Source organism: Cyprinus carpio, chromosome A8, assembly GCF_018340385.1.
Source record: "Cyprinus carpio isolate SPL01 chromosome A8, ASM1834038v1, whole genome shotgun sequence".
NCBI classification, from domain to species: domain Eukaryota; kingdom Metazoa; phylum Chordata; class Actinopteri; order Cypriniformes; family Cyprinidae; genus Cyprinus; species Cyprinus carpio.
This window is the reverse complement of record NC_056579.1, coordinates 24,837,272-24,859,181: the sequence shown is the minus strand read 5'-3', so window position 1 is coordinate 24,859,181 and position 21,910 is coordinate 24,837,272. Positions and strand designations below refer to the sequence as shown.

The following is a 21,910-nucleotide window of genomic DNA, read 5'->3' as shown; positions in this document are numbered from 1 at the left end:
TTGATCAAAGCGTGTTATGCTATTTTTTACAGTATATGATGCCTTTAAACCATATTGCATTTCATTCCTGTAATTTTCTTCAAGTTTTGCTGTCTTATTTTATCTTATGGTAGTGATATTTAAATACTATGAATTGATCAATGTATGTTATGCTATTTTTACAGTCTGCGATGTTATAGCGTTTTTTAAACCATATTACATTTAATTCCATTTTCTTCATGTTATGCTGTTTTATTTTATTTCAACCGCTGATAGAGATATTTTAAACACTATATTCATAAAGTATGTGTTATTTGACTTAATATCGACGCATCTATCGTCCCAATCGCAGCCAGACTGATTGTATGAAAAAACACTTTTATTTTGAAAAGACGGCGACATCCTGTTGAAAATACTTTTTTTTTTGAAAAGACGGCGACATCCTGTTGAAAATACTTTTATTTTGAAAAGACGGCGACATCCTGTTGAAAATACTTTTATTTTGAAAAGACGGCGACATCCTGTTGAAAATACTTTTATTTTGAAAATATGACGACATCCTGTGAAAATACTTTTATTTTGAAAAGACGAGGATATCCTGTCGCTTAGCTTTTCGTGCTTCAATTCAGTTCGCTATGTATAGGATTTCAGAAAAACAATTCTGTGTCCGTTAAATCGACGTTTTACCACCGCGTTATCCGTTTGTCATCTATGAACACGATTTCCCGGTTGTTAACAGCTCTCGCTGAAAAAAAAAAAAAAAACGGATACGATGGTGAAATGGCTCCCTCCGGTGAGTCTGGGTGAAATGATACTGTTATAGTAAAATGTATGCCATCTGCGGCAGTTTAATGTTATTGAACTTGTGTTTCTTTGTCACAGTCTGTCTCTCTGTTTGTGTTTGTGTGTGTGTGTGTGTGTGTGTGTGTGTGTGTACGTGTATATGTAGTGTGTGTGTGAAATATGTGTATGTGTGTGTGTGTGTGTGTGTGCTCCATTAATCTAGCAAATAAAATCCCTCTCAATGTGTTTTAAACAACAGGTTTTTTTTGTTTGTTTTTTTATTTCAGGTTCAAATATTGAGCAGCAAGCCTTTGACGGTATTAATACATGTAAGTACGTATTAACTATTCTTTTTATAAATTAAAATGAAAAACCCTCTCCATGTGTTTTAAAACAACAGGTTTTTATTTTTATCTCAGGTTCAAATATTGAGCATCAAGCCTTTCACGGTATTAATACATGTAAGTACGTATTAACTATTCTTTTTTATAAATTAAAATGATCGTATTTTAATTTTGTCTTTTTATAAATTTATATATGTTTTTTATTTTTTATTTTTTTTATTTTATATATTTTTTTTATTCACAGCGCTCGCGATTGATCCAGACAGCGCAGCCGCTGGTAAAACAAGATCCATCTCCCACATTTTTTATGAGAAATCAAAATGTTAGATTTTTTTATGTTTATGAGAAATCTTTTTTTTTTTTTTTTTTATTTTTTTTTTTTTTTTAGATTTCATACAATTTATCACCCAACCCGGCTTCCAGACAGTTATCGATCTCACGCAAGATGGCGACGAAGATCCCACCGTCAACGTAACAGACAAACCTCACATCCTAACTGATTCCGCTCCGGCGCACGTCGAGAATCCAATAGGATCCTGGGGCGAACCACTTCCTGGACCCAGCGACGAACCAGCAAGAAAGAAGCCTAGAAAAACAAATCGTCCCACCTCGCCGGTCAGTCCTGGACCAGACGGCGAACACAGAAAGACTTATCATTTTACACCGATGGTCCGACCTGAACCGAACTGCGAACTACCAAGAAAGGCTTATCGTTTTACTCCGGCGATCAGTCCTGAGAGCTCTCCAGAGAGGAAAACTCTTTGTCTGACACCACCGAACAGCCCGGCGACCAGTCCGGAGACCGAGCTGTTTTATGGTAAGACTATCCACATTATTTGCATTTAAACTCCGACGGAGTCAAACCATTAAGATTTTTTTATTTTTACACCCAGCAGACTCGAGTAGAAGCCATAAGGATGACGTGACTACCTGGGGTACGTCTCAAATCGATGCTTGGGACCAGAGTTCTTGGACGAGCGAGCGTGACAAGGCGTCAACCACCAACTTGGGTCAAACACCATATCCTTCTCACTCACCGTCGTCGGAAGAACTAGAAGTGGAAGAAGTTCCGGCGTGTCAGCTGGTTGATGAACCATTCGATGATCTGCCCCGACTCGTACCCATTAATTCGATAGAATCATTTGGTCAAGAGTTTCGCGACGCGCAGGTTGACATAAACAACAAATACGTCGAACTCCATGACGTACAAGATGATATTAACGACAAATTGATTGCGTTGCACAGCGAGTCTCGTGACAGACAAAATGAAACCCATAGCAGATTAGATGCGCTGCACGGCGAGCTCCGTGCCTATCACCTCGAGACACGCAGTCGATTCGATGTGCAGGATCGCTTTATTCACGATCTGGCCGATGAAATATTCCGTCGTGTCAATGCTATGAGATCAACGATTGATCAGCAGTTTGATAGAAATGATCGTATGGTGAGTCAATACCAACGGGAATTGGTGCTCATTTTGCATCACCTTATTCTCACCATCATAGATGAGACCACAGAGTCAAATTGAATATAGATGTATTCCGAGTAATTCTTATATCACACGTCTGCTATGATTTTTAATATTTCATTTATGGTTTTTTATACTCTGTTTACATATAATCCGATATTTCATTTATACTCTGATTTTGTAACAAGTCATATATGCTTTTCATATTCTGATTTTGTGATAGTTCATTTATGATTTTTTATACTATATGAAATTTGTAATAGTTCATGTATGCTTTTTATACTATATGAAATTTTGTAATAGTTTGTGTATGCTTTTTTATACTATATGAAATTTGTAATAGTTCATGTATGCTTGTTTTTAACTCTATGATTTTGTAATAGTACGTGTTTTGGTCTGAAATCTAAAAATGGACGGGTCAGACGACTTATGTCAATCAGACCAATCCTCCACAGAACTGACGCCGGACGAGGTTGAAATGCTAAGTATACTGCCGGACTCTTTAGAGCAGTATTTGTTTAATCAAGAATCCCCTGCTATTTTGGATCTTTTTGAATTAGCCGTAAATCCAAATATGAATTTGTTTGATCCTCTGCTAAGCCTAGACAATGATCGCGTTGTACAACACGGTGGTGTTTTAAACAACAACCCACCGGCAGCGTGTACCGAGGCTGATCCTGACAACACAGAGCACCCCGTTGATAATGATACTTCGCAACCGTCCGCATCAGGTAATGTCGACCCTACTACACAGACTCGATTAAGCCGTACAGACCTTGATAGGTTGATTCGTGAGGGTGGGGACGTTAACGGATATCATGTTTTACCACGACCTCGTTTCAATAGCCTGCCATTGAGAAGGACTACACATCTGAGAGAGATTAAATCTACAGATTTGGCCTCTTACCACATCCGCTTACCCGACATGCTTACTGGAATTGTGAATTTCGCTAGGGAATTTGACCAAAATTCTCCGGTGATCAATATCACATTGACGGCCCCCAGTTTACAGACGCCCGTTAGTGGGGTTTTAACTCACGGTAATAATTACGACGTGGATGGGTTTATGGATCAAATTGAAAGAGTTTTACAGAGCAACGACCGGTTACTATCTGACCAAACCGTAGAATTTGAAGCTTCCGTAGCCATGAACAGACAAGGCGGAGGTCGTCGTCGGAAACTCGTGGACTTGGCTGTTGATGAGGTCATCAAAAGGAAAAAGACGAGTTTATTTTGCCCGACCAATATTTCAAATAATTTGTGCTTCTCCATCTGTCTCGCCCGTTTTCTTAACCCCCAACACCCCGAGAGTGAGCTAGAAAAACTGGGTACCGTCATCCAAAACAGCGTCGGCTTCTCAATCCAAGACCGAATCGGTTTCAGCGACATAGCCTCGTTTGAACGAGCGCTAGGCATTAAAATCGTCGTATTTCACAGATCTAATGCCATGATCTTAGAAACCTACAAAAATTCCGACGAACCCCATCCAAAAACGGTCTTCCTGTATCTCCACGACGCCCACTACTACATGATAACGAGTTTGAAGGCATTCATCGGTTCACCATTTGTGTGTCCATTTTGCTACAAATCTTACACCAACCGCAGTGCCCATCGATGTAAGCACGCCTGCAACATCTGTTTCGATGCGGAATGTTACAGGTTCCCTGTAAGAATCATACATTGTCCCGATTGTTTGCGTTACTGTAAATCGACTTATTGTTTCGAAATGCATAAAAAAAACCCCCCTCCCGGTCAGGAATACCCCGCATGTGATATGATCAAATACTGCAAATTATGTAACAGACGTTACAGCGTTAAACCGGGCAACGAGAAAACCAAACACACATGCGCCCCAGACAAATGTGTGCATTGTCGAGAGCGTCTGATGGACGATGGGGCGCATCAATGCTTCATACAACCTCTACAGCCTAGGGAACCGTGCGAAAACTACATCTTTTACGATTTTGAAACGCGTTACGAAAATGGCCGCCACGAGGCTAATTTTGTCTGTGCCCTGACATTCAAAGGTCAGAAATTTACCGCCTACGGTACGGACTGCATCGCTAAGCTAATCAAGCGCTTCAGACAACCCCGATACAAAGGCTACTGCTTCATCGCTCATTACGCCTCCAGATTTGACGCCTTTCTAATTCTTGAGTATTTTTGCAAAGCAGGGATCGCGCTTGAGGTCATAATGCAAGGCTGCAAACTACTCCTGATGTACGACGACGCATTTGCCCAACGATACATCGATAGCTACTCATTTTTCCCATTCGCTCTCGCCAAAATGCCCGCGGCGTTAGACTTGACGACGACTGAAAAAGGCTACTTCCCCCATCTTTTCAACAGGGTGGAAAATGAGAACTACGTCGGACCGTACCCTGACAAAAAGTTCTACAACTACGAGAACATGTCCGATAAAGACCGAGAAAAGTTCGACGCGTGGTACAACACGGTGAAGGGTGAGTTCTTTAACTTCAAGAAAGAACTGTATGACTACGGCGTTAACGACGTCGTGTTATTGCGTGAAGAATGCATGAAGTACAGGACGTCATTCCTAGACTGCACCCAACTCGACCCTTTTGGGTTCACGACGATCGCCAGCTGCGCAATGGAGGTCTTCAAAACACATTATCTCGCCAGAAACACGCTCGCCCTGACGCATAACAAAGCGTACATCAATCAGAATAAGTCCTACTCAAGCGGTTCGATCCAATGGCTCGAGTATATAAAAAAGACTCGAAACGTGGACGTTCATCACGCCGTAAACCACGGCGAAGTATCGATCGGTAAGTACTTTTTAGATGGCTACTACGAGCAGGACGGCGTCAGGCACGGCTTAGAATACGCGGGGTGTGTCTTCCATGGACACTGCTGTCGCTTTGAACCCAATCAGACGCACCCCCTGTCCGGAGTACCCTACGGGGTTCTCAGGAACCAGTTTGACGATAAGGTTGAAATTCTCCGGAACGCGTACGGTTTGCAAATCCAGGTTCTTTGGGAATGCGAATGGGATCGGATGAAAAAGACCGACCCCTCCGTGATAGAATTTATGTCCGATTATTCCGCCCCAGAGAGATTGAATCCACGTGATACGCTTTACGGAGGCCGAGCCAACGCCTACAAACTATACCACAAGGTGAGCGGCGATGAGAAAATAAGATATCTGGATTTCACCAGTCTGTACCCTTTCTGTCAGGCCAGGAAAAGCTACCCGATCGGACACCCCGAAATCATTTTCGCAGATTTCGAACCGATTGAAAATTATTACGGACTTATCAAAGCCACCATGTACCCTCCCCGCAACTTACTGCACGGCGTACTCCCTTTCAGATCCCGAGGAAAGCTCACGTTTCCGCTATGTAGAACCTGCGCTCAAGACCAAAACCAGACCTCGAGCTGTACCCACACGGACCAGGAAAGATCGCTCTCAGGCTCTTGGGTCAGTATCGAGCTTTTAAAAGCCATCGAGAAGGGCTATGTGATAGCCAAGATAGACGAGGTTTGGCATTTTCCACAACGGTCAGACACGTTGTTTGTCGAATACGTAAAAACATTCTTGCGTTTGAAACAACAAGCGTCGGGCTACCCTTCGAACGTCGTCACGGATGCGGAGAAAGAGGCTTACATTCGTGACTATTTTGAAAAAGAGGGTATTCAACTCGACCCGGAAAAAATCAAGTACAATGCCGCACAAAGGGCGATCACTAAATTAATTCTGAATAGTTTGTGGGGACGCTTCTCTTTAAGACCGAACTTACCTCAAACGATTCTGGTGAACGAGCCCGAAGATTTTGCCAGAATCGTCTTTGGCAACACCGACACGTTGGCCTATTTCTCATTCGTCTCAGACGACGTAGCTCTAGTCCAGCATAAACCCGACAAAGACGATGTTTGCAAGGTGCACAACGTGAATGTTTTTGTAGGCGCTTTCACTACAGCACACGCCCGACTGGAATTGTACGAATTGATGGACAGACTAGGCGACCGACTGCCTTACTCTGACACAGACAGTGTCGTATTCGTGTCTAGGGACGGCAACTGGGAGCCTCCTCTGGGTGATCATTTAGGGGAGCTGACGAGCGAATTAGACCCCGATGACTATATAACGACCTTCTGTGCCAGTGGCCCCAAATCGTATGCTTTCGAGACGGTCAAAGGTAAAGTTTCCGTGAAAGCTAAGGGCATAACTCTGAATGCTAAAAATTCCAAAGCTATCTGTCTCGAATCCCTGATTGGTCTACAGGTTGACAGCTATGTGACGTCTCATGATAGATCCAAATACATCCTGGCTCGGACGGAAAACATTGTGAGAGATAAAAAGACTCTCAAATTCCAAAACAAATCAGTCGTTAAAAGGTTTAAGGTCGTCTACGATAAACGTCGGCTTTTAAGCGATTATACCACGCTTCCTTACGGCTACTGATCAGATGACGATGCACAGAGGGTCTCAGGATGTGTCCGATTTTGATTTCAGACTTCAACACCCTTTCAGCTGCGTTGTATCTGGACCGTCCAATTCTGGAAAGTCTTATTTTGTAAAACTTTTGTTGGAAAAAGGTTTGAATATCATTTCAAAGAAAATTGAAAACATTGTTTGGTTGTATGATTGCTGGCAAACTTTGTACGATGATTTACTTCAATTGTATGACATTAAATTTATACAAGGAATACCCCAGAGTCTGAATAATGATGATTTACTACCTGTTACCACCGCTAACCTTCTCGTGGTCGACGATCTCATGGACCAAGCTAGCGCTAACGTCGAACTGCAGCGCGTGTTCACTCAATACTGCCACCATCGTAATCTCAGTTCTATTTACATAGTGCAAAATTTATTTGCGCAGGGAAAGTCGAGCCGAACCATCAGCTTAAACGCCAATTATATGATCCTGTTTAAAAATCCTCGGGACGTCCATCAAGTGTCGATGCTAGGTCGTCAAATGTACCCCGGAAACACAAAATACTTTATGGAGTGTTATCACGACGCGGTCGACCGACCTTTCGGCTATCTAATGATAGACTATAAAGCAAAAACTCCGGAGCAGTACCGTCTCAGAACAGGATTGCTTTCAGACCGTCAAGTGGTTTATATCCCGAAAAAAAGAAGAGCGTGATAACCATGTCCCCCAGACTTTGTAAGTATCTTCCGGTGTTAAAACTGCTACATAAAGCCACTCCTAAACAACGACGCCTTATTTTACAATCGGCGTCCGACGAATTCATTTTAGCGCTCTGCGAAGTGGCTCTAAACATCCTCTATGGCGTCATTCCGGTCAGCAGGCAACAGTACCAAAAACTGAAAAAGAGAAAAACGGATATTAAATTTGTAGCCGATAAAAAAATTGGCATAGCGGCCAAGAAACGAGTCTTCAACCAGAAGGGAGGGTTCCTGTTACCGCTCCTAAGCGTCGCCGTGCCGTTTCTCACGAGCTTGATAGCGAATCGTTAGGATGGAGTATGCCGAAAAGATGTATTTAGTCCCTCACCATCAACTGGATAAGCTCAAGAGTGAAAATGCTCGCGAGAACATTCAACAGACCGTGGAGAGCGATTTGGACGCCGCCATAAGAAATATTTTACACCGCGCCGATTTGAATCCTTACGAAAAAGTCAAACTTTACAGCCATACCCTGAGCAGGTTTTTGACCATCGTTAAACAAGGGGATCGTGAGAGTGGTGTTTTAACGCTTTCGTTACCCGATCTTGATCCCGGTCATAAAGACGAATCGTCGACCGCCGCTAACGTCGAAGACGGTAAAGCCGAGGAGGGTGTCGTCGCCGAAGTTCTGAAGAATGTGCCGTCGAGAAGCGTGAAAAACAGCAGATACATATTAGACAAGATGTCTAAAGCTAAAGGACTAAGCTCGTGGAACGAATCCGGGGAGTTTGTGTTCAGGGGTAAAGCCGTACAAGGTTCGCACATGGTCGATTTGTTAAAAAATGTTACAGCCCCGCAAAACATCAGGGATGACCGGAGACCTCCAGGATGGTCAGAGTTTCTACGCGCCTTTGGCGAATTAAACATCCCTTTTTCTACGGTGCCGAATCAACAGGTCAGACACACGATTAACTCTCTAAAGAGTAAACCGGTAGACCTCGCATCACCTCCTGATAGACCTTATAAAAAAAAAAAGACCCTGAGATATTCACCACGCATGGCTCCGCAGTTTGGAGACTCACCGTTTAAATCGCCGGCTATCGTCCGAGGGCAGTGGCTGGAAATGTAACGACTCCTTAGATTGTGTGAGCATTCATTTGTATCTTATGATTAAATAAATAAAAGACGATAAGAAATATAATGGTTTAAGCTTTTTATTTATACGTCAAACATGTCTGCACGCAATGAACGCATGATAACATTTTATCATTACAAACATGCGGTCTCAATCTCTTCACAAAGAGGGACACCATTTTATCATTTTTAATATAATCATCGGTGTATAGTTTCATCACGTGGTTATAGTCGCGACCTCTGGCTAAATGATATAGAAAAAACACACAGTGCTGTCCGCAGGTATCCGTCGAATAATCCTGGACGCGTCTGTCGGAATATAATACGTCGACGTCGTTGACGTCTAGAAAGTTATTGATGCTGATTGGAAAGCGGGGGCTGTTGGGCGGATTGCCGAAGCTGTCGAAAAAACAAGCGGTCCCCTCTCGGTCTAAATAAACGGCGATCCAATGCTCACCCGGCAATCGAGCAGGGTGGGTATTAACGACGCAGAGCGACGGTAAGATCCTCACCGGTTTTTTGGGTAGCTGATCGCTCGGTAGAACCCCGAGAAAATGAGTCCCGCATGCTATTTTATCCACGATAGCTGTGAGTTGTAGCGTGTTCATCTCTCAGTAGTGATCAATCAGTACCTGTCTGTGGTTACACACTTCAATGAGGCTGTCGAATACGGTGTAAATTATTAAATTAACAGTGTTCGGAAGCGCTTGTCTGAAACGAGCTTCGACTCTGATGTTCCCGGACTTGATGAGGGAAATGTGCTGACCGCAGTCCTCGTCCGGCGTCAGGTTAAATGCGTAGAGCGTGTATCCGTTCAGGAAATCATTCCTGCCGATACAGAGCGGTCGATCTTTAAGGTGTCTCCCGGTCGTCATCGCCAGCTGATAATATTCGCGCACCGCCAAACCGGCATCGAAATTAGGTTGTAGAGGCTTGGCGGGAAATTGTTGACCGTCCACGTAGACCGCTAGGAATTCCAGATTGTAATGTTTGAACGCGAATGGATTTTTCTCGTAGGAACCGGTGAATGCGTCGTTATCGACCATACCGATAACGATAGACTTTGGCAGCGTTCCTAAAAACAGATTTTCTTGATTGGAAACGCGAGAGCCGGCGGGTATGGAGAACGATTTTAGACAGACCCTATCGATGGGGTACTTGGCCGTGGTCGAGAGCAGCGTCTGGGCGTGAGCCAGTCTCACCGGGGGCGATACGGAAACTTTTTTGACAAATAGGGACGCCGCCGCTATATGTAATTTGTAAGCCACGTCGTCGGACCTCATCAGACAGAATTCATCCTTTCCCCATATAAACCGTAATTTTAAATCCAAACCATTAATTAAAAGTTTCTCTTGAAAGAATATATCGCTGTGTATGGGGGCAAGCAGTTCCACCTCACTGCTTCGGCTGGTGTAGAGCGATCTCTTCGTAAGCCCCTCGTTACGGCCTGCCGGGTCATGTACATCCATGTGACCGGCTGTGTCTTTGTGAAACAGTCCGGCGGTGAAAATAGTTTCCAACGTATCTTTACCGTAGTTGAGCAGACTTTCGATGATGCAGCGATACGGATGAGTTCCGGAGCTCTGAGATATCAGACGGTCGCCCAGGGTTACGTCGACCTGTGAAAACATGGTGGCTGCCAGGTAATTTATCGGGCCCACCTTAGCCGGGTGAGCGATAACATCTCCGTCAGGCGCCGTGATTTTCACCCGTAGATAGAGCATCGTGTTATTGAGATCCAAATAATCGTCGCCGTTGCCGGCGATAAAAAACTCCAACGGTGCAGAGTCCGATATGGCCGATAATGGGGCTACTTCTAAATAGCCGTTTTTCTCAATAACGGTCTGCGTCAGCGGAACCGTAAATAGGTCCAACTCGGACTTGATGCACTCCCCAGACATGCGGTGCAATAACGCCATGTTAGAAAATGTTTTTTGCGACTCTCTTGATCGACGCCTTTCAACTAACAGACGTCTTACGCTTTCTGCATACGAGTGAGCGTTTCTTTGGTCCAAGTGTTGTTTTCTTCTTTCCCCAATGACCACGCCTCCTCACACCCGGTGGTTTAGACATCCTCTTACGCGCCATGACCGTCAGACTGGATCCGTCTTGAGCTTTATCGTTATGAGATCGCGTCAATACGTTTGAGACGACATTGGATACTATATTTTTAGCGGCCGATTTTAGATGGGGTTTTGCGATGCTAAATCCTCTTTTTAACAGAGGTATAGCCATCCTGAACAGGCCTCTGAAAAGACCCCCTAAGCCTGCTCCATACATAACCCCTCCCCCGGCATAGACCGGCAAATCCCCGCTGGCCTGATTTTGGTAGTAGCTGACATAGTCGGTGGTCTCTCCGGGTCTATAATAAACCATTTTTTGGTTTAAAGTGTAGTTTTACGATGACTTTCCCGTAAGAAAATGGTACTCGGCGGTTTTTGATCGTCCTTCAACTCTATGGTGATGTCGGTGATGTGATCCTTGCTGATCGATGCGTAATGCGGGGTGTCGTATCTACCCGATATATGTACGCATCTCAAAAGAGGGACGTAAGAATCACCGACCGTTTGATATTGGATAATGTCCGTGTAGACGTACATCGTGTAGAACCCCCCGTTGATATCGCATTGGTGAGGGGCGTACATGACGGCGTTTACGGTAAAATCTGGTTTTTTATGATAGTTTAAACCTCCGAGAGGTTTTAGCGTGGTTCCTAAAATAGTGGCTAGTCTCCCGCGAAAACTCATGGAAATGTTGGGTTTCGCGGTCAGAATCACCTTGTTTTTTAATTCGTCGTGACTCAATACGGCCGCTGGTGCGGTAAGTTGATTTATAGCACGCAGGATCGTACGAATGTTTGCGTAGTACCCACCGCTTATGTGTAATTTCGTAATTACAGAAAAACCGATATACGAGTCTTTGGGGGTCTTGCTATCCGGGGGTTCCGGGGCCGTATGTAGGATGAAATGACCGTCTTCGTCATCAAAGTTGTACCAAGTTCTAGGATATTCGATTTCGGCGAGTCCGACTTCCCATTGTCCTTTCAAGTCTATAGCTTTTGCTAACCTGGTCGTATAGGAGGATATGCGATTTTCAGGATAAACCGACAATGACGCATTGCACGGCAACGTGACATAGAACCCGTGATCGTCCATGGCGGTCCTTCGCTGGTATGATCTCATCTGTTAAACGTCGGGGTGTTTTAAGTCCAGCAGAGTTTTTTTATCTATGTAACTATTAAATTTTGAAGGCCACCCTAACCATTTCACTAAAACGAGCGTAGATTTCCCTTGTTTTTTCTGACCTAAAATCTTTTCCACCTTAAAAGATTTGTTTTTACTCACAATTATTTTTTGCAGCTCTTTTTCGTAAAAAAACCCCCTCAATGACGTCGCCGTCATAATCGGTGAGTCTGTAGACCGGGGGTTGACGCGGAATACACGAGGATACGGTGAAAAATTCCTCAGTGTAGTTCTGCTCATAACCTTTGGCGAACGGGCCTCTCACTTTAGAAATCCTGACGACGTCGCCTTGACTTTGAAATTAAATACGGGTCTCTCGGTCTTCTTTATATCGCTGTACAAGTTTTGAAACACTTGATCCTCGTTTACTTTACTGCATCCACGGGTCTCATTCTGATACTTCGATGATAACTGGTGTTGTACCCCTGCATGATATCTTGTAAAACATCTATGTATCGACGGGAATTTGTAGCCGTTAAAAATCTCCACATACGACTTTTTAACGTTCTGTTAAATCGTTCCACGACGCTGGCTTTCAAATCGGTAGCGGTAGCGAAATGATTAATGTTGTGCTTTTTCATCACATCTTGAAATTGTCACTAAAAAAAGCTCACTTCCCAAATACGTCTGCAATTTCTGCGGCACACGGCCCTCTTCGAGGATAGACTCGAACGCTCTAGTGACCTCGAGACCGCTCTTATTCTTCAACACACGAGTCCAGGCGTACTTGCTAAATACGTCTATGCACGTCAGCAGATATTTATGACCGTCATTATCCTTGGCGTAGGCGATCATATCGACGAGATCGGCCTGGAACTGAGTATCGACCCCGTACACGACCACTCTGTTTCGTTTGTATTTTATAGGCGCTGTTTTGTGTAATGTGTAAGCATCCTCGCCAGCCAGCCATTCTGAAACCTGTTTATCGCTTAGACGGACCCCGCTGTCTTTCAAGACGGCGTCTTTTAATCGTTTTTTACCGCCTAAAGACCCCGGGTTGGAGGGCGTATAATAAGCCTCTTTCATGAGCTCCGACATGCTGCCGTCGCAACCCTTGGAAAAGAATGGCGCGTACAAGCGGTTTGAATCAATCTTTTATTAAAAGACGTTACAGGATATAATACAAGTAAAATGGATATAATAGAAGATAGAAATACTATAAGTAAAAATGGATATACTACTACAAAACATACATACTATAAGTAAAAATGGATATAATACAAATACTATAAGTAAAAATGGATATAATACAAAACATATATACTATAAGTAAAAATGGATATAATACAAAACATGCATACAGAGATTAAGTAAAATGGTATTAATATAATACATGTAAAAATACACACTCTAAGTAAAGAATGGGATTAATATGATTCAACATGCAAAATGGATATAATACAAAACATACATACTAAAGTAAAAATGGATATAGCAGGGATTAATATAATACAACATGCAAAAGGGATATAATGACGTTACATACACAGACTAAAAAGTAAAATGGTTATAACAGCTATGTTACAGGATACAAAATGGATTAATAATACCGTCAGTGGTAATCTAACCAGAAAAGAAAATCGCCATCATGTTTTTTGTCTAGGATGTAATCGACGACATTACGACAATTTTGTCTACGTTTTTAATCACTTCGACGATTCTGACAACGTCGTCCTGATCATCGGAGTCATATTCTTTTGATTTCTTCATTAGCTCGGTACAGACATCGACCACGTACGTACAAGTACACAGCAGATCGGTGATCCCGAGCGGGGATTGTGATTCACACAGCATATCTAGAACCTGTTTTATCATTACGATGGGTGGATCGTTACCGTAAACACATTTGTCCGTCATATAGTCCCATGAGCTAGCCAGTCCTCTTATATAAGCCATATTTTTCTTGAGATTTGCCTCGCGCGTAGTATTGTGACACGGAGTATCGGGGTGGGACGCGTCCATAATAATCTTGCTCATGAGATCGGTCATCTGGTCTCTGTAATGCTCTTTAAACAATAATTCCATACAGCACTTTAGGCTACAGGCTACACCCATGTTGGAGATGGTTTGGTCACCGGCCATTCGCGTTGGGGAGATTTTCCCAGAGATCAACGACGTCGCAGACTATTTCCTTGCAGGGTTTGTCCAGAAGTCGCGCCCTGATTTCTTCCACCTTGGCGACGATGAATGGTTCGTCTTTTAATTCGCGCAGAATAGTCCCGACTGTTCCTTGAATACGATGGGGTTGAGATTTTAACCCGCACCGCTCCAGGAGGGTAGTGATGATGGAATGAAAAGAGGGTTTAAACAGCTTGCCTGAAAGTTCGTCAAAGTGTGTGTCAAAGTAGTAGTTGGGAGGGTCAAACAGACAGGAATGTTGCAGCTGGCTAGGATGGTTAATCGCACAGCCCTCGCACTCGTCCTTCTGCTTGTCGTTGATGAGATGTTGCAGCAAAACCACGGTCGCGGCTTTTATGATTTTGAATCCTACGTCGCTGAAACATCCGTCTGTGGCGTCGAAGCCAGAATTAGGATGAGGAAGGGTTCGGTCGAATGTAGATGAGTCGTGCGATTGCCGATCGTTATGGAGGTCTAAACTTTTGTCCACTCCGTGGGGGGAGGCGCGCCCGATCATCGGATCTGAGTCTAAGCTACGTTTGATAGCCAGACCGGAGTCGTTTTGGAGGTCCGAGGGTTCAGGGGTGAAGATGTTGTCGGGAGCCCAATCGTTTTCAAAGCAGGATTGCAGCTCTATGCGCCGTCTGACCGTTTTAGCCGATACCCAGTCGTTGTGGAGGCCCGATGGACCGCAGGCATCAGTCGGAGTATGTAGGGTTGCGTCGTCGTCGGGAGGGTCGAGAATGCTGCCGAAAGAGATCCCGCAGCTGCATACGTGGTCTTCAGCCATGGTTTATAAATGATGCTTCGGAGGGTTGGGTCGTCGTATTTTATGAGGGCTGTGGAAAAGGGGGTGGGGAGCGTTGGAGGGCTTCAGCCTTGATTTATACGCGACGCTTGGCAAGGTCCGAACGTCGTGCTTTAGTATGGCTGTAGTGAATGGGCGGGGACAGCAGAGAGTATGTGCTGCTCTGCGGACATCTCTCAGGGTGGAACAGCTGCACTTTAATTTTGTTGTATCCGTCATGCATGTCACACCATTTGAACATTTTGTTGATGATTGAAAAAACCCTATTCAGTAGATCCAGATCGCACCACTTGAACAAAAATTGCATTTCATACAGATTGTGATGCTCGTTAGGCAGGATGTGACCCAACCAAGTGTTGTTGAGCTTTGTCTTGTCTTTACAGGAGAATATGTAAACCGAATCATTCGGTCTCTTTTGAGTATGGTCAGCCACCACACGGTACCGGACATTCGGGGTCGCCCCGTCCCATTCCCCCACGTACAAAGGCTCCTCGCCGCCGTCATTCAGATCGTTCCAGACACGTTTGTAAAATAGAGACCAGTCTTTTTCAGGAAATACCAGACACTCGTCTTCCCCAGCCTGAAACTCACCGAGGCCGTCAGTGGTGTAGAGCGTAACAACTCGAGTCGGTTTGTGAAATTTGTATCCGAATACGCGGTTACTACGCATCATAAATTCACCTTTAGTCCATTCCGAAATTTCATGGAGAAAACTTGTCAAACGGATGTGCCCGAAAGGTTTTCTCGGTGCCATAGTCAGGCTATCCGCCATCCTGTTGCTCACCCCGGCATCTGGCGATTGAGGGGAGGATAAACCATCCATGCTCATGTAGCTCATGTTTCCCTTTCTGTTAGTGCATGTAGAACACAGCGACCCCATTTATATACTGCTCATGAATGGAATGGGAGTGGGACGCATACACACGCACGTACATATACATATACACTCACACACACACACACACACACACACACACTCATAACCGTATAACTGGGACAAAGTTCAAACAACCTAACTGGGACAAAGTTCAAACAACCTAACTGGGACAAAGTTCAAACAACCTAACTGGGACAAAGTTCAAACAACCGGCAAATACCTTCTGTCAAAACCACATGATCGATGCCTCGGGAGGGTTCGTATACCGTAAAACCACCCGTCAAAAAAACATGATTTAACACTAGGTCTTATTAAACTTCTGTCAAAAACCACATGATCGATGCCTCGGGAGGGTTCGAATACCGTAAAACCACCCGTCAAAAACATGATTTAAACTACTAGGTCTTATTAAACTTCTGTCAAAAACCACATGTATGAATGAGTGTTGAATTTCTATTCAAAATTTGACATAATACGGATTTATTATTTTGCACTCCTGACATAAATTACTTAATTACTGTTACTGCAACAATGTTTTAACAAGAATTTTTTATTAAGTGATAAAATATCGAAACTAGAGTCTTTAATCTTTCTACTGATTGCACAGTTTGTTCAGAGTGTGATGTTTAACGTGCTGTGAAAGTGAAACAACAATAATCTGGGGCTGTCACCGATCCTTGAACGCAAAGGGGTTAAAGTATGTGGGTCCGCTATCACAGCGGTAAAATATTTGGGCATGTGCTGCACCTGCAGGATGTGACCCGCTTAAAACGAAACTCCATCTCTCAGAGATGAGGAGTGAAGGCAAGCTGTTTTTGAGGGCGTTCGAGGCAGGAATGGGGCCCCTCCTTTTCCTCTCTAGCGACTCAGGATGGCTTCGGCGGCTCAGGGTCCAGCACAACTCCTGGACCTTGATGCTTCGGGGAAGCATTTCACCGGCCTGGATTGCTGTTTTAGCCCAGGCTCCGTCTTCCGCTGAGGCTGATGCTGCGCTGGCTTTGCAGGTTGAGCAGCGGGGCTCTTCTGCCTCAGTGCCAGGGCATTAAGGGAGGAAGTGACGCAGTGCCTGCGATGTCTCTGAGCCTCCGAAAACCGTTCATTGAACCCATGAACAGCGGAGTCAAATAGCCCTTTCGGGAAGACTGGCGAGTCGAGGAAGGCCATTTTCTCAGCGTCCCTGATCTCTGTCAGCCAGAGGTGGCCGCTCCAACACCACCAGGCTGGCCATGGTCTTGCCAATCGCTTGCGCTGTGGCCTTGGTAGCGTGCAGAGCGAGATCTGTTGCTGTGTGCAGCTCCTTAAAGGCCTCCTGGTGCTCTTGGCCAGACTCGTCCATGCTACGGAGAAGTTTGGCTTGAAACACTTGAAGGATCGCCATTGTGTGCAGCGCCAAACTGGCCTGTCTGGCTGCTGCATAAGCCCTGTTGGCGATAGCTCGGCATCTGGTTTTGGCCTCGGCACCTGAGGGGGAGGGGCTGCTTCGGGCTCCTCACTGGAATCACCCCATTCCTCCGTTTCTGATGCCGCCAAGGACACAGAGTTATCGACAGTGACGTAATCAATGACGATGTCCTCCTCGGACGCGCCAAATGAGACCAGTCCGCTTGCAGCTGAAGAACCACACTCGCGGCACGACATTTGAAGCAATGCATGCTGAAATTTGCTCCAGGAAATTTGGTCTTTGCTCCGGATGCCTGCAGTGATGCTTACGTCGCTACTTTTGGCTTCTTCCACGGCAGTGAACAGAGCTGGAGCTTCTTCTACGGCTTCTTTCAGAGTCAGCGAAGAGATGATCCTCGTCGCTGAAGGGGAAAAATCTTATGAATGGCGCTGCGGACTGACTTATATAGCGGTATGCCCCGCCCTTTTTGGAAGGCAGAAGCACCATTGGTTTGTGCAGCTACACAAACATGAACAAATCAGGCTTCAGCAGAAAGGAAAAAAGGAGTTTTCCCATACATAACAAGAGTGAACGTTCGAAAGGGAAATATAGTAACAAGGATATGACATGACCTAGAGTCAATCATAAACAAAATCAATTCAATTCAAACAATTTATTATGAGTCGAATATGTTTTATGCCAAGTGCATAGTCAATTCAGAGATAATCAATACAAGACATCAAATTATAAAAATAATTCTAAGAGTAAATATGCATACCTGACTTTAGAGAAATACATTATATAGAGTATGGACACACTCCACACTATGGACTCATCTGGCTACAGAATCATGCCTGATCTTCTTGAAAGTGTTTCTGAAAGTGTCGCTATTATTCCATTTACAGTATTGCCTTTCATGCAGTGTGTAATGTAGCTCTATGTGAATGTAAACGATCTGCAAAGTTGTAAAGCTGAAATGCACATTAAATAAAGTTATTGTTTCCCAAAATAAAGAATTGACTCTGAACTGCTGAAACGATTGTTAGTAATTTGAATTTGAATGGATACATGTCATGGGGCAACACATTTGCATAATGCGCACCTACGTTGGCCGTCCGCAAACAACTTGACCCCGCCCACAAACACGTCATTCTACTGACGACCTCTTCTCTAATCTCAGGGAGTTCAACGCATTCACAAAATGCTTGCTGTTGAAAGATGGATCAGTATCCTGTTTATTTGGACTAGCTGCTCCACTAAATCACAACCTGTAAGTATGATAAATAATAGATGTTTATATTTTCCTATAGAGCTTTCAAAATAAAGAACTATTGACATAGGCATATCGTTTCCGACACGCGCTGTACACATTTGACCAATCACAACAGAATAGGCCATGTGTCCGACACGCGCAGTACAGAATCGCTGGAAACTGAGATGATATTAAATGCATATTTTGAGAAAACGAAAAAGCTTTTTTACACAATCGCTGGAAAATGAGGTGATATTAAATGCATATTTTGAGAAAACGAAAGCGTTTTTTGACCTTGCATAATAGGGACACTTTAAGTACATAATTATAAATATGCAAGCATTATGTGTCTCAATTATTATAATTAGTTTATGTTTGCAGAGATTAGATATCTCTTTTGCATCTCTAATATAATCGTAGCGTCAGTGTTCACAGTCAAAGCGAGTTCTGCAGATGCTTCTCTCAGTGCTGATGTTTGGAAGGTGTTGTACCTTGTAGTGGAAGTCGCAGCATTTTGTGTTTTTTTTCCTATAGTGGGTCTTATTTTTCTGAGGCCACATGTAGTAAAAAATGTAAAATTCAGAGCTACGGCAATATGCCTCACATTTTCATGTGTTGCACTGGCTTCTTTCAGCTCATCACTGAAGACACATTGTCTTCAGTGTGCATTGCTAACTTTTGAAGCTGCGTGTGGTGAGAAAATGACAGAAGTGTTAAGAGGCCTAATAAAGGTTGAGCTGATGGTTGTGGTTTGACTTCTGCTCTGTTTCTGCTCTATAGTTTTACCCAGAGTGGGGAAGATGGTTATTCTTTTTCTTCATCTTTAGTTTCATAAACCTCAAAATACTACCACAAGAGCAAAAGATGCCCAGCAACATGTGCATGTCATTTTCATTTACTTCCCCTTCTTAGAAAACCTGTCTAATGTAATTTAAATGTCTCTGTTTCTTATATTTTATTTGATAAACAACAAAACCAGCTGGTGAAGCAAAATGTCTAGTGAGAGGCTTCTGCTAGTTTTTGTTCTTTATATTAACAGTTAAACAAGTGCAGTGCCTGAGGTGATCATGTTTTGAAGGCTTTTGATGGCCCTGCTCCAGTCTTTGAAGTTGTGGCAAGTGTTTATGACCAGAACTACTTACGGTGTGGACTTCTTTTTACCGTTTTGAGGTATCTGCATGGTACAATTATACTGTTTGTATTAGGGCTTCTGAAACTGGTCAGGTCACTGTTTACATTGCTCAAGGTTGATTTGTCTTGACCTGTAAGGTCTGCTCTCTAAAATGTATATAATACTAACATGCTTCACTGCTTTAGTTAGACTGAATGACTGGAGCATCAAACAGCAATAAAGAATCCTGCTGAAGATTTACCCGAGCCTCATGGTCTTCACTTCTCACTTCTAAAAGTAAACTCTGTTATCTAACTACTCTTTTTAGAGAAGAAATAAAGATTTTAATTATTGTTCTGACGAATCGTCACTCCATCTAATCTGAATTAGCATGATTTTATAGACTGTGTGTGTCATGTTTGATGGTAAAATTCACTTTTCACATTTATAGATGTTTGCATTTTGTCTCTGACCATTTAAATGTACCAAAATAGAAGTTAAATATTTTAAACTTGATCTCTTTTTGTAATTTCTTCATATATTTCTATAGCAACAATCACACAGGGTTTTGATTCTGGGTTATTGTTTCTGCAAAGTCCTTCCTTACAATCTTTAAATAATAACTCATATAAGAGCGGGCCTTACATGAACAGGCCTACATTAGAAGTCAGCTCATGATTTTACTTGGTAGGTATTCTCTGATCTGTCCATAATCTGTGAGGCTTTGGCAGAGTGAACAAACAAAACAATGCAGTGTGAGAACAATTACTGAAGACATTCTCTGTGAAACAGACTTTTCAAGTAGAAAAACAACTTTAACAACTTGCATGCACTAAAACAGTAAATATCTTAGAATGGATCTTGTTTTCCCTTACCAAAAAGTAGTATACTTCAAGTTTATTTTGATAAGTATACTTAAGTAAAGTTCAAGTATATTTAGACTTTTTTGAAGTATAAGTCAAGTATACTTTAAATGTCATTTTAAGTATATTTCTGAGGTGTACATAAAGCCCATTTCTGAGAAGTACATAAAAAAGTAAACTACATACTTCCTTTCCTATTTTTTTATTTAAAAAGTGTGCTATACACAAAATACTTGACTAAACCCTTGTTTCGTAAGGGTTATTTATATTTTTTAGCGTATTTCTTGTGTAGAGTTTTGTCTCTCCCCTCTCATCTCTTCTTGACTTGGCGGGAGGCGCGGGAAGTGTTTGATTTAGAGCACGCATCACTGTTAAAACAGTCTGTTAATGTGTCAGTATGGGGTCCAGTGCACTGCCTCTCATGCTCTGTGAGTATTGCATTATATTCTACAATATCATCTGTGTAGATTTTCTGTTTTTAATGCAGTGTTCAGCTGAAGATAATAGAATGGTTGTGCTGTATGTAGGAGGCTCTTTGAATCTTGCTGTTTATCGTATTCTTTATTGTTCAGATTAATGTCATGATATGTTACGCGTGGATCAGATACAGAGTTTCTGAGAACATGCATTTATCTGTGCTGCTTGTGAAAGAGGGAGTACATGTGCTTTTGCTTGGTTTTGTTGAAATACTTGTTCTTATTTCATGTAGTTTAGTTAAATCAGATGCATTTGTGTTAATATGAGTTTTGTTTTGTATGATATTGTATCTTTTAATAGACTTTCCATCAGAGGTTCAGAGTTTGAGAACAGTGACCAAACACAAGTTACTCTATCACTTTTAATTCTTTCTGCCCCTCTTCTTGAAAATGAATTGTCCTCCATACTAACTTCTGTTCTCTGAGACACTTTTTCACTTATTTTTAACCAGTTTTTCTCAGTGTCATCTCTCCTCCAGTCAGTTCTCCTCCAGTTCTCAGCAGAAAAAAAAAACACAACTATAGTTCATCATTAACATATGAACATGTTCAACTAACGCTTGACAGTCAGAAAGTTTGGTCTTCATTTTAAATAAACTTTCTAAATAAACTAAATATACATACTCGCTGCTAGTTTGCTTTCTGGTTCACTTTAACTGAACTTGGTTTGGTACATTTAAAATATACTTCATGTGAAAACAGCCTAACTGTTCAAATTCTGTTCATGGCCACCACTAACGGAGCCAGAAAAGGGACTCTGGGTGTGCATCAGAAAAACTGAGTGTGCCACATTTATTGTCAGATTAATGTGCAAAAAAAAACTGACTCTGCGTACCACTAACATTGCAGAATAGACTAGGCTGATGTGCAAAACTCTACTCAGGCTCACCACATAACCATAAAACTATATAAAATATAACTACATTACACTCAGGATCACCAACAACATCATGCCTTTAATAGCACCTGTAAT

At 42.9% G+C, this 21,910-nt stretch overlaps 1 protein-coding gene across 1 annotated transcript; it reads right to left on the bottom strand.

The window, feature by feature from the left end:
• Positions 1-9,420: 9,420 nt before the first annotated feature.
• Positions 9,421-10,728, bottom strand: LOC122145869 (uncharacterized protein F54H12.2-like). The gene has a single exon (XM_042761450.1). The coding sequence runs from the start codon at positions 10,726-10,728 to the stop codon at positions 9,421-9,423; it is 1,308 nt and encodes a 435-aa protein (XP_042617384.1).
• Between the last annotated feature and the right edge of the window lie 11,182 nt (positions 10,729-21,910).